The sequence below is a fragment of the Electrona antarctica genome (assembly GCF_951216825.1).
Source record: "Electrona antarctica genome assembly, contig: scaffold_385, whole genome shotgun sequence".
Taxonomy (NCBI): Eukaryota; Metazoa; Chordata; class Actinopteri; order Myctophiformes; family Myctophidae; genus Electrona; species Electrona antarctica.
The window spans coordinates 46,216-58,951 of record NW_027638401.1 but is presented as its reverse complement, the minus strand read 5'-3'; the positions used below and the strand labels follow the sequence as shown (position 1 = coordinate 58,951).

The 12,736-nt window shown below is 45.4% G+C and overlaps 1 protein-coding gene across 1 annotated transcript in view; it reads left to right on the top strand.

Annotated features, from left to right (window-relative positions):
* Positions 1-12,736, top strand: part of LOC306918115 (anthrax toxin receptor 2-like) — a gene marked incomplete at its 3' end in the record, with an annotated part of 57,762 nt that overhangs the window by 28,416 nt on the left and 16,610 nt on the right. Inside the window, exon 8 of the mRNA XM_079530997.1 lies at positions 11,535-11,595. Within this exon, the coding sequence (XP_079387123.1) occupies positions 11,535-11,595 (61 nt within the window). The remainder of the gene's footprint in view (positions 1-11,534; positions 11,596-12,736) is intronic.

Sequence of the window (12,736 nt, the reverse complement as noted above, 5' to 3'; positions counted from 1 at the left end):
TTTATACTGGATCTCTTGTCCACTAGGCCCTTCCTAACATTTATACTGGATCTCTTGTCCACTAGGCCCTTCCTAACATTTATACTGGATCTCTTGTCCACTAGGCCCTTCCTAACATTTATACTGGATCTCTTGTCCACTAGGCCCTTCCTAACATTTATACTGGATCTCTTGTCCACTAGGCCCTTCCTAACATTTATACTGGATCTCTTGTCCACTAGGCCCTTCCTAACATTTATACTGGATCTCTTGTCCACTAGGCCCTTCCTAACATTTATACTGGATCTCTTGTCCACTAGGCCCTTCCTAACATTTATACTGGATCTCTTGTCCACTAGGCCCTTCCTAACATTTATACTGGATCTCTTGTCCACTAGGCCCTTCCTAACATTTATACTGGATCTCTTGTCCACTAGGCCCTTCCTAACATTTATACTGGATCTCTTGTCCACTAGGCCCTTCCTAACATTTATACTGGATCTCTTGTCCACTAGGCCCTTCCTAACATTTATACTGGATCTCTTGTCCACTAGGCCCTTCCTAACATTTATACTGGATCTCTTGTCCACTAGGCCCTTCCTAACATTTATACTGGATCTCTTGTCCACTAGGCCCTTCCTAACATTTATACTGGATCTCTTGTCCACTAGGCCCTTCCTAACATTTATACTGGATCTCTTGTCCACTAGGCCCTTCCTAACATTTATACTGGATCTCTTGTCCACTAGGCCCTTCCTAACATTTATACTGGATCTCTTGTCCACTAGGCCCTTCCTAACATTTATACTGGATCTCTTGTCCACTAGGCCCTTCCTAACATTTATACTGGATCTCTTGTCCACTAGGCCCTTCCTAACATTTATACTGGATCTCTTGTCCACTAGGCCCTTCCTAACATTTATACTGGATCTCTTGTCCACTAGGCCCTTCCTAACATTTATACTGGATCTCTTGTCCACTAGGCCCTTCCTAACATTTATACTGGATCTCTTGTCCACTAGGCCCTTCCTAACATTTATACTGGATCTCTTGTCCACTAGGCCCTTCCTAACATTTATACTGGATCTCTTGTCCACTAGGCCCTTCCTAACATTTATACTGGATCTCTTGTCCACTGGTCCCTTCCTAACATTTATACTGGATCTCTTGTCCACTAGGCCCTTCCTAACATTTATACTGGATCTCTTGTCCACTGGTCCCTTCCTAACATTTATACTGGATCTCTTGTCCACTAGGCCCTTCCTAACATTTATACTGGATCTCTTGTCCACTGGTCCCTTCCTAACATTTATACTGGATCTCTTGTCCACTAGGCCCTTCCTAACATTTATACTGGATCTCTTGTCCACTGGTCCCTTCCTAACATTTATACTGGATCTCTTGTCCACTAGGCCCTTCCTAACATTTATACTGGATCTCTTGTCCACTAGGCCCTTCCTAACATTTATACTGGATCTCTTGTCCACTAGGCCCTTCCTAACATTTATACTGGATCTCTTGTCCACTAGGCCCTTCCTAACATTTATACTGGATCTCTTGTCCACTAGGCCCTTCCTAACATTTATACTGGATCTCTTGTCCACTAGGCCCTTCCTAACATTTATACTGGATCTCTTGTCCACTAGGCCCTTCCTAACATTTATACTGGATCTCTTGTCCACTAGGCCCTTCCTAACATTTATACTGGATCTCTTGTCCACTAGGCCCTTCCTAACATTTATACTGGATCTCTTGTCCACTAGGCCCTTCCTAACATTTATACTGGATCTCTTGTCCACTAGGCCCTTCCTAACATTTATACTGGATCTCTTGTCCACTAGGCCCTTCCTAACATTTATACTGGATCTCTTGTCCACTAGGCCCTTCCTAACATTTATACTGGATCTCTTGTCCACTAGGCCCTTCCTAACATTTATACTGGATCTCTTGTCCACTAGGCCCTTCCTAACATTTATACTGGATCTCTTGTCCACTAGGCCCTTCCTAACATTTATACTGGATCTCTTGTCCACTAGGCCCTTCCTAACATTTATACTGGATCTCTTGTCCACTAGGCCCTTCCTAACATTTATACTGGATCTCTTGTCCACTAGGCCCTTCCTAACATTTATACTGGATCTCTTGTCCACTAGGCCCTTCCTAACATTTATACTGGATCTCTTGTCCACTAGGCCCTTCCTAACATTTATACTGGATCTCTTGTCCACTAGGCCCTTCCTAACATTTATACTGGATCTCTTGTCCACTAGGCCCTTCCTAACATTTATACTGGATCTCTTGTCCACTAGGCCCTTCCTAACATTTATACTGGATCTCTTGTCCACTAGGCCCTTCCTAACATTTATACTGGATCTCTTGTCCACTAGGCCCTTCCTAACATTTATACTGGATCTCTTGTCCACTAGGCCCTTCCTAACATTTATACTGGATCTCTTGTCCACTAGGCCCTTCCTAACATTTATACTGGATCTCTTGTCCACTAGGCCCTTCCTAACATTTATACTGGATCTCTTGTCCACTAGGCCCTTCCTAACATTTATACTGGATCTCTTGTCCACTAGGCCCTTCCTAACATTTATACTGGATCTCTTGTCCACTAGGCCCTTCCTAACATTTATACTGGATCTCTTGTCCACTAGGCCCTTCCTAACGTTTATACTGGATCTCTTGTCCACTAGGCCCTTCCTAACATTTATACTGGATCTCTTGTCCACTAGGCCCTTCCTAACATTTATACTGGATCTCTTGTCCACTAGGCCCTTCCTAACATTTATACTGGATCTCTTGTCCACTAGGCCCTTCCTAACATTTATACTGGATCTCTTGTCCACTAGGCCCTTCCTAACATTTATACTGGATCTCTTGTCCACTAGGCCCTTCCTAACATTTTAGTCTAGTTTTTATTTGTTGATGAAATTGTCAATATATTTAGTCTTAGTTTTAGTCACCATAGCTTAGTTTTAATTTAGTTTCCGTTTAGTTTTCATCAGTGGAAAAATGTAGTCGACGAACATTTTTTCGTTTTAGTCGACGAAATCAACACTGCTACGAGCTTGTTCAAATCAATGAAAGTAACTAATTATATTTGTATTGGTATGACCATGACGGGCCGCATGCGGGCCGTGGGCCGCGGGTTGAGTAGCACTGCTGTAGTATGACAAAGTAGGTCAGTATTAAAAAAATAAAATCAAATTACACTACATTTGGAGATACGAGGAGTTCAATGTTGTACTGTCCATCTACAGCCAAAACGGCCTGGCCAATCAGCAGCAGCTAGAGACGGGATAGCTGCTGCTGATTGGCCAGGCCCTTTTGTGGCCGGGCATCAAGTCTGCCTGAGAATTCCCAGATGGGAGCAGGAGGGGGAACCCAGTGTACTCTCTGCTGCCCCATCTGGCGGAGTCAGGTTAACTCACTGCAGCTCTGCAATACAAGTTATAAATGCTGTCAGAAAGTGTGGAAAACAATGAGTGGTGAATTATTTTCTTGGTGAAGATCGAGAGGATTAAACTGCAGTTTCTACTTAGCAGAGCCTTTTATAAGTCGTACGCCCGGCTCATTACCGATAGTTTCCCTTTGCTGGAGCATTTTAACGTGACCACATTTTAGGCAAGACTGGTGTGTGTGTGTGTGTGTGTGTGTGTGTGTGTGTGTGTGTGTGTGTGTGTGTGTGTGTGTGTGTGTGTGTGTGTGTGTGTGTGTGTGTGTGTGTGTGTGTGTGTGTGTGTGTGTGTGTGTGTGTGTGTGTGTGTGTGTGTGTGTGTGTGTGTGTGTGGCACAGTAAGGATTTCAATCCAATCCATTCTTATTTATAGAGCACAAACAACACTGTTGACCCAAAGACACACACACACACACACACACACACACACACACACACACACACACACACACACACACACACACACACACACAGGCCTTGAACCCAAGCAGGAATACACACTAAGCTCAGCCACAGGCCACTTGACAAGCCACAAACACCGTAGTATCTGTGGAGTCTGGTCTTGTTACAGTCAGCACGTCATGCCAGAGAGGATGTTTTGTTCCAAAAGTATGATTTATGAGACACTGTAACAAATCATGCTGTTCATAACATCGCCATGTCTTACACACAATATTGTTTTATTTTGCTTTCGGGACCTAATTGACCCGATAGACGGAAGGATAAAATGATTTGCATGTGGACTGTGAGGTATAAGATTCCACAAATCCCATGCTGTATATTATGAGATAAGAATTTTGCCAGCAGATGTCACACCGTGGAGGGATTTTGCCTGTGTTCATTGCAGCTCAAAAAGGCTTCAGAACACACAGAGAAAACCCCCGGACCACAGAAAATCCCCTGAATGTTCAAAATTCAGGGTTTTTTTTGGGGGTGTAATTGAGGTCATGAAACGAAACCAAACTAAATGAAAAAAAAAAAAAAAACGCAGAGATTGCACACATGGAGCCGGTTCTGTTGCATTGACGTAGAGTCTGTGGGGGCCAGTCATGAGGAATTGGACCTGAATAGATATATATATATATATTCGCCTCGGTTCGTCCCGTTTGTACCGCACCAGGTCACGCCGCGCCCGTTCGTGCAATTCTCGTCTTTGCATCGACTTTGTATGTAAGCGCGCCGCTCTAACCATCCCAGTCAGAACGCACCTTAACACCTCTTTTTTCCTCACTGTCCCGGGCGGGGGGTGGTGGGGGGTGGACCGCGTTGCCTATCCGCTTGTACACATGCAGATCAGGCATTGAAATGCTAATCTAGTGGCTTGTTTTCACCTGCCAGGTAGGTACTGTATGCATGCATACAGTAATGTAGTCTGCTTAGGCTACTTGTTCACAATGAAACCACCACCAGCAAGAACACCCATGACGATTATAAAAACATTTCGTGTCTGTTCTGTTGGGTTCCATTTGTTGTACGCTCTCTGCCTGAACCCAAAGAAAGCCCAAAGGATTGTGCCATGCAGCAGAGCGTCCAAGCAGAACAACAGTCCGTTGCAGGATCGACATGGAATGGAGAGCATTCTCCAGTGATTAGTAATCCTGCTGGATGTTCTTAACCCATTTAGGACTGAGACCAGATTCCAAAATTGTCAATATATTTAGTCTTAGTTTTAGCTTAGTTTTCATTTAGTTTCCATTTAGTTTTCGTCAGTGAAAAAAAAGGTAGTCAGTCGACGAACAATCGAACATCTTTCGTCATAGCATTTATTAGTCGACAGAATCAACACTTGCAGGACATGGAATGGAGAGCATTCTCCAGTGATGAGTCATCCTGCTGGAGGTTGTTAATCCTCGTGGGGAGTTGTTCCTTTGGCACAGGAGCCCCAGTGGTGATGTAACCCTGGAGGAGAGAGCTATAGGACAAATGTTTTCATGGTCTGTCGGGTGGAATCCTCATATCTCTCAGGATTCAGATTCAAAAGTATTGAGCAAAGATTCTACAAGTTCAGAAGTGCGTGGCTCTGCGCCGCTTTCCGCGCTTGTGGATCTGCTGTCGTTGATGCCTTTGTGTGACATTGTTGTAACGCACGCACGCACGCACGCACCCTTCTAACCTTTTTTTTGTTTTTTGAGTGGTGCAGCCACTCCAATGCACAGCAATGTGTGTCCCTGGCTGGCTGGCTGGCTGGCTGTCTGCGCCTGTCTCATACGCTTGAACTGCAGCTCGAAATGTGGCGCAAACGCCAAGCGGTTTGAGCTTATATAGATCTGGTACTTTAGTTTTGCTATTCTTTTTATTTGAATCCTGGAAAAAATAGTTTTGGACATGATGAGGTTCCCCACCCGAAACGACGTGCTGTTTTTTAGTTTTTGAGTGGTGCAACCACTCCAAGGAACAGCAATGTCTGTGACTTTGTGACTCGTGTTAACCTATGTTTGTGTGTGACTCATGTGTGACTCATGAGTACCAGTAGGGGCGCTGTTGTGCTAGAAACAGAGACAGAGAGATAGCATTGCACTGTTGCCTGCTAATGAGAGAGAGAGAGAGGGGGGGGGGGGGGGGATTTGCACCACTCAGTTCACACGGGTGTGATTTTTTTAATCATTGAACTGGGACCCCAATCTACTCTATTTTTGAAAGATTGTGAAAATGTGGCGAAAATATTTGAATATTCTTTCAGAGGGAACGGTTTTAACTCATATCTTTGCTTCTGGGGGGATCCCTGGAACAACATATTTTCAGATGGGGGTCGGCGGCCAAATACATATATAGCCTAATTCTGGGGCTCCTTGACATGAAATAGTTCAAGAACGACTGACATAGAAACATGGGGTTTTTCTGAAAACTGTCATGATTTAGAAGACATTAGGTCTAAATGGGTTAATATGCACCAAACTGCTCTGTTGTGATCTTAGGAGCCGTCTTTTGGGACGCGTCTGACCAGCACATAATGGGAGACTTCCTTTAGCTACTGATGTCAGCGAGATGAGAAAGCAGATTTCAGAGATCTGTGTGACGGATGTTAACGCCTTCTTTGTTTTATTATGTCCTCTGCGTGGTAGTAGTAATACGTTTATGTATCTGCATGGATTCCGTGTGCTTCAGCACGTTGATATACAGTAAATACAGATAAACGTTGCCTACCTTTGCACCGAGGCGTGTGGGGGCGTGTGAGTAGATGATTCATGATCTTATCATAAAACTTGGGGCCTCGGCCTGGGCCGTGGCTCAGCGGTCCAGGCACCTTGGCTGGTGGCCCGAGTCTGGCAGTGTGCGGCGGGTTCGACTCCCGATCCCGACGGCCTTTACTGCATGACACCCCCCCCCCCATCTCTCTCCCCATTTCCTGTCAGCCTACTGTCTATCCATCCCAAAAAATACTTGGGCCTCGATTGGATCACAATAATTATTTGATGTGTTTCATAGCAGGCTTTCACAAACACAAGCCGTAAAAATAACTTCATGTATAACAATATAATAATTATATTAATATTATGTCATTCACAAGTCAAAGTCATACGATTTGTGTCACACATGTTACCGCAGTGAAATTTGTTCTCCGCATTTGACCCATCTCTTGGAGCAGTGAGCCGCAGCCAAGGAGTGGTGAGCTGCAGCCGTGCCGCACTCGGGAATCATTTGATTAGTAGATTTGACCCCCCAATCCAACCCTTTGATGCCGAGTGCTAAGCAGGGGGGCATTGGGTCCCATTTTTACAGTCTTTGGTATGACCCGGCCGGGGATCGAACCCCGACCTCCCAGTTTCAGGGCGGACACTCTAACCACAAGGCCACTGCCACTGGTTACTGTCACTGCAAGAGTAAATACACAAATAATCCACCCACTGCTAGTACGGTGCTCATGTGTACCATATGCTATAAATAAAGGGACAATGACATCATTAGTCATATTGTAATGTCTGTTTATTTACGGTCCAATAGATTTCTTAGTCTATTTTTTAATTCAGTCACATAATAATGACGCATAGAGCAGATTTTTTACGGCTCTAGCAGTGATTCTCAACCCGTTTAATTTCAAGGACCCCCCCAGTTTGACATGCATTAGTCTATACGGACCCCCATTTAATGGCATTTCTATATCGGAGACCCCCAATTTATATTGTAAAATCAATGTTAACACTTAGGCCGCTATCATTTATTGAAAAATTAGGATCTAATTCACGCCAGCATTTTTTTAATTTGAGCTCTTATTTTGAAAAGCCGCCATTTCCGGTCCATGAGCAGGAGTCATAACCTAGGAAACTACACAGAGCGGACAGGCCTTGTTTACCATCTGAAGCCAGACCGGAGCTCTGCAGAGCTCCAGATCGTCATATCTGTGCCGTCAAAGAAACGCTGTTTTGACCAAAATGCCATCTGGGACAAGGAATAGGAGATACAGGCGATTGAAAGAAATGGATAGAATGGATTATTATGGCGACGACGATCTAAGATGGGCGATCCAGTGCTGTGCTAACAACACAGCTAGCTAACCGGCTAACGTGAGTAGCATTATGGCTCGAGCAATCGAACGCGCCATAAAAGCGCAATTGCCGAAGGCCGTCGGCAATGGCGTTAAGCGTCAGTATCAAAATGAGGCTTCAATTGACTTTAATTGTCGGCAATGGCGCTGAAAGTATTAATTTAACTCTGAGAGTGTACAAATGGAACCAGGACCCATAAGGGTCCATTTTGACCCCCTGGAACTCCCTCAAGGACCTCCGGGGGGGGAACCACTGGCATAGAGAGAGTTGCTAACTTGTTGCACCTCAGCAATGCGTGCATTTGTTCGCTGTGCGAGCAAATGCACCCGATAGGACCCGATATAGTCCAGTTAATGTTGAGCGGGGCCTGGCCAGTGGCCGCACTGTAAACATGCACCCGATATAGTCCAGTTAATGTTGAGCGGGGCCTGGCCAGTGGCCGCACTGTAAACATGCACCCGATATAGTCCAGTTAATGTTGAGCGGGGCCTGGCCAGTGGCCGCACTGTAAACATGCAACCGATATAGTCCAGTTAATGCTGAGCGGGGCCTGGCCAGTGGCCGCACTGTAAACATGCACCCGATATAGTCCAGTTAATGTTGAGCGGGGCCTGGCCAGTGGCCGCACTGTAAACATGCAACCGATATAGTCCAGTTAATGCTGAGCGGGGCCTGGCCAGTGGCCGCACTGTAAACATGCACCCGATATAGTCCAGTTAATGTTGAGCGGGGCCTGGCCAGTGGCCGCACTGTAAAAATGCATTCATTTCATAGTGTCAAAGAATCGATGCAGATCATGGAAACAAAAAAGACGAAACCCAAACTTATGCTGAATCGATTACATTCAGTGACAAAGTCTTGCAGTCCCAAATCTCAGAAACGACTTAAGAAGAGTGTTGGACTCCCTGGTTCGCTGTCTCAAGGTCTAAGGCTTTTCTGAAAGGTCTAAGGCTTTTCTGAATGGGTTGGAGGTCAAATGCCCGAAATAATGTCAGAGGTTAAAGCAGGGTTGGCTTTTTACTGCATGAGGCAAATGCTTTTAAACCAAAAACAAATGTTTTTTTTAATCATTATGTTATACTTTAGCTATTGAAAAATAGCAGACCTAAAAGCTCAAAGCTTGTAGGTCTGCTATTCTTTTTAAATCGTGAAAATGTGTTGCAAATCTTTGAATATATATTCTTTCAGAGCGAACGTTTTTAACTCAAATCTTTGCTTCTGGGGGGGGGTCCCTGAGAACAACATATATTCAGATGGGGGTCGGCGGACAATTACATATATTTTTGTGGGTCCTTGACATGAAAATGTTTGAGCACCACTGACATAGAAACATAAATAGGGTTTTTCAGAAAACCGTCATGATTTAGAATTAAGGCATTTGTAGATTCGTCCTCAGGTCTAAATGGATGGGAGAGAACCAGGAAGTTGCACACAACCTTCTTCTGAGTATATGTCATCTTTGGAACCACAACTCTTCATAGGAAACACTGCCTCTCAGATCCCCAGCGCTGGCTGAGATAACGTGAACGCAAATCTATAGCGCTGCACTGGAAAGGAATAGCTCCCCGTGTGCCAGCCAGGCCACATCGACACCTCTGCCATATTCCTCACGCAAATCAAATCCTTTGGTCAACCTACGAGGGCTCTGTGACTAAGAGTATAGTGTGCTAATAGAACCCAGTGGGCCCGGTTTACATCTGTGTCGTCGTCCCCGCCCCCTTCTCTCTCTCTGCGTTCAACGTGAACACTGGGGATTTTACTGTGTGCGCACTGTCATCTACAGCCCTCTCTGCTTTTACACTGTCATCTACAGCCCTCTCTGCTTTTACACTGTCATCTACAGCCCTCTCTGCTTTTACACTGTCATCTACAGCCCTCTCTGCTTTTACACTGTCATCTACAGCCCTCTCTGCTTTTACACTGTCATCTACAGCCCACTCTGCTTTTACACTGTCATCTACAGCCCTCTCTGCTTTTACACTGTCATCTACAGCCCTCTCTGCTTTTACACTGTCATCTACAGCCCTCTCTGCTTTTACACTGTCATCTAAAGCCCTCTCTGCTTTTACACTGTCATCTACAGCCCTCTCTGCTTTTACACTGTCATCTACAGCCCTCTCTGCTTTTACACTGTCATCTACAGCCCTCTCTGCTTTTACACTGTCATCTACAGCCCTCTCTGCTTTTACACTGTCATCCACAGCCCTCTCTGCTTTTACACTGTCATCTACAGCCCTCTCTGCTTTTACACTGTCATCCACAGCCCTCTCTGCTTTTACACTGTCATCTACAGCCCTCTCTGCTTTTACACTGTCATCTACAGCCCTCTCTGCTTTTACACTGTCATCTACAGCCCTCTCTGCTTTTACACTGTCATCTACAGCCCTCTCTGCTTTTACACTGTCATCTACAGCCCTCTCTGCTTTTACACTGTCATCTACAGCCCTCTCTGCTTTTACACTGTCATCTACAGCCCTCTCTGCTTTTACACTGTCATCTACAGCCCTCTCTGCTTTTACACTGTCATCTACAGCCCTCTCTGCTTTTACACTGTCATCTACAGCCCTCTCTGCTTTTACACTGTCATCTACAGCCCTCTCTGCTTTTACACTGTCATCTACAGCCCTCTCTGCTTTTTAACGACTTCCATATCAAACTATCATATTTAATAAGGCTGCCATAAGTGCCCCTACTCCACCACCCCCCCCCCCCCCCACACACACACACACACACACACCTCTCACGCACGCACGCAGGCAGGCACGCAGGCACGCAGGCAGGCAGGCAGGCCGGCACGCACGCACGCACGCACGCACGCACGCACGCACGCACGCACGCACGCACGCACGCACGCAGGCACGCACGCAGGCAGGCAGGGCAGGCAGGCAGGCAGGCAGGCAGGCACGCACGCACGCACGCACGCACACTCCAGATTGAAGTTTCGCCCAACGCGGGATGAAAGGTTCAAGTGTCATATATTGCGGATAATATGCTCCTTTTTTTACTGATTGTGTACGGGGATTTGCATAGTTTGTCCTTTGTGGATTTATTGAATCATGGGAGATATTGGGGGCGCCGTGACAGTGGGCTCACACTGCTCTGTTTATATGATAATGTAGGACCCTCCGAGGAGCTTTTTTTAATAGAATGGAGGAATGTAATAGTCTTGCATAATTTTCCCATAAAGGCTGACATGGCCGCTCTCTCTCTCTCTCTCTCTCTCTCTCTCTCTCTCTCTCTCTCTCTCTCTCTCTCTCTCTCTCTCTCTCTCTCTCTCTCTCTCTCTCTCTCTCTCTCTCCCCGCTGCACTGTGGCTGATATACGTGCGTCTCTCTCTCTCTCTCTCTCTCTCTCTCTCTCGCCCTCGCCGCGCTGCGAGAGCGCCCAGATCAAACGGCAGACATCTCTCAGGTGTTGCAACCTAATCTGTTCTCTAAACTTGACAGAGACGATAACTGCCGGCCCTTTGATGTATTTATTATTCTAGCCGCTCGCGTAATAATGTATCCATTTCTGTTCTCCCTCCTCTCCTCTCCTCTCCTCTCCTCTCCTCTCCTCTCCTCTCCTCTCCTCTCCTCTCCTCTCCTCTCCTCTCCTCTCCTCTCCAGATATTGAAGCAATCATGCACTGAGATCCTGAGCGTGGAACCCTCCAGTGTGTGTGTAAACCGTGAGTAGATGACCCCCCACTCCTCACACATGCACACATACATGCACACGCACACACACATGCACACGCACACACAGGAGAGCAGGTGATAACCGTATAACGACCGGCGAGGTGGTGTTTAGACCGGCGGTCTAACCAATGTTGGTCGACCACCTTTTTTTCAACAGAACCAGACTCAATAGAAACTGTGATCGCATATGTCTGTATGTGTTCATGATTTTATTTCACTGACTGCCCGGGTGCGTCACGGTCGTGATACCCCTAAGTCAGAGGTGGGCAACATTGAAGATGGAGAGGGCCACTATATTTATACAGTCACTCCAGAGGGCCTCATTGAATATTACGGTCGTAGCAAAAACAGCCGATCTACACGCAGTCGCAGTGCGGCGCGTTTTGAGCTATGTTTTGAGCTATTATGACGAAAAATGTTTGTCGACTACCTTTTTCCACTGACTAAAACTAAATGAAAACTAAGCTATGATGACTAAGACTAAATACATCAACAATTTTGTCAACAAATAAAAACTACACTAAAATGTTAGGAAGGGACTAGTGAACCAGAGATCCAGTATAAGTCATTTTACACTTGGTTGCTTGCTGAAAATAGCAGATCTACAAGCTCACAACGCGTCGCAGCGTGGTGAGCTTGTACATCTGCTATTTTCAGCAAGTGTAAATTCAGTCATTAAGACGGCATCAAGGCCTGCCCCAAATACATTTTAGTCGACTAAATCAACTGTAGTTTTAGTCGACTAAAATCGTATGATATTTAGTCGACTAAAACTAGACTAACACTAAAACATTCCAGGTGACTAAAATATGACTAAAGTTTCATTCCAAACACTATGACTAAAACTAAAATAGAAATTTGGTGCCAAAAACAACAGTGATATGTGAGCCGTTTGTTCTGTTTCTCAAACGCATGAATCATGATTTGTTTGGATTATTTCATGTCATTCTTGTTGATACTGAACTTGTTTATTGGCGCTTGGATATCGAAGGAGGCCGAGGTGGGTTTCTTTTTTAATGTTGAGGGGTTTTATATATGTTTATCAAACTGGTAGTTTGTTTATATTTCAATCTTGGATTGGACCTTTGGAATGTTCAAAGGCATCCAAGGCAGCCGTCAGAAGGCTGAAGG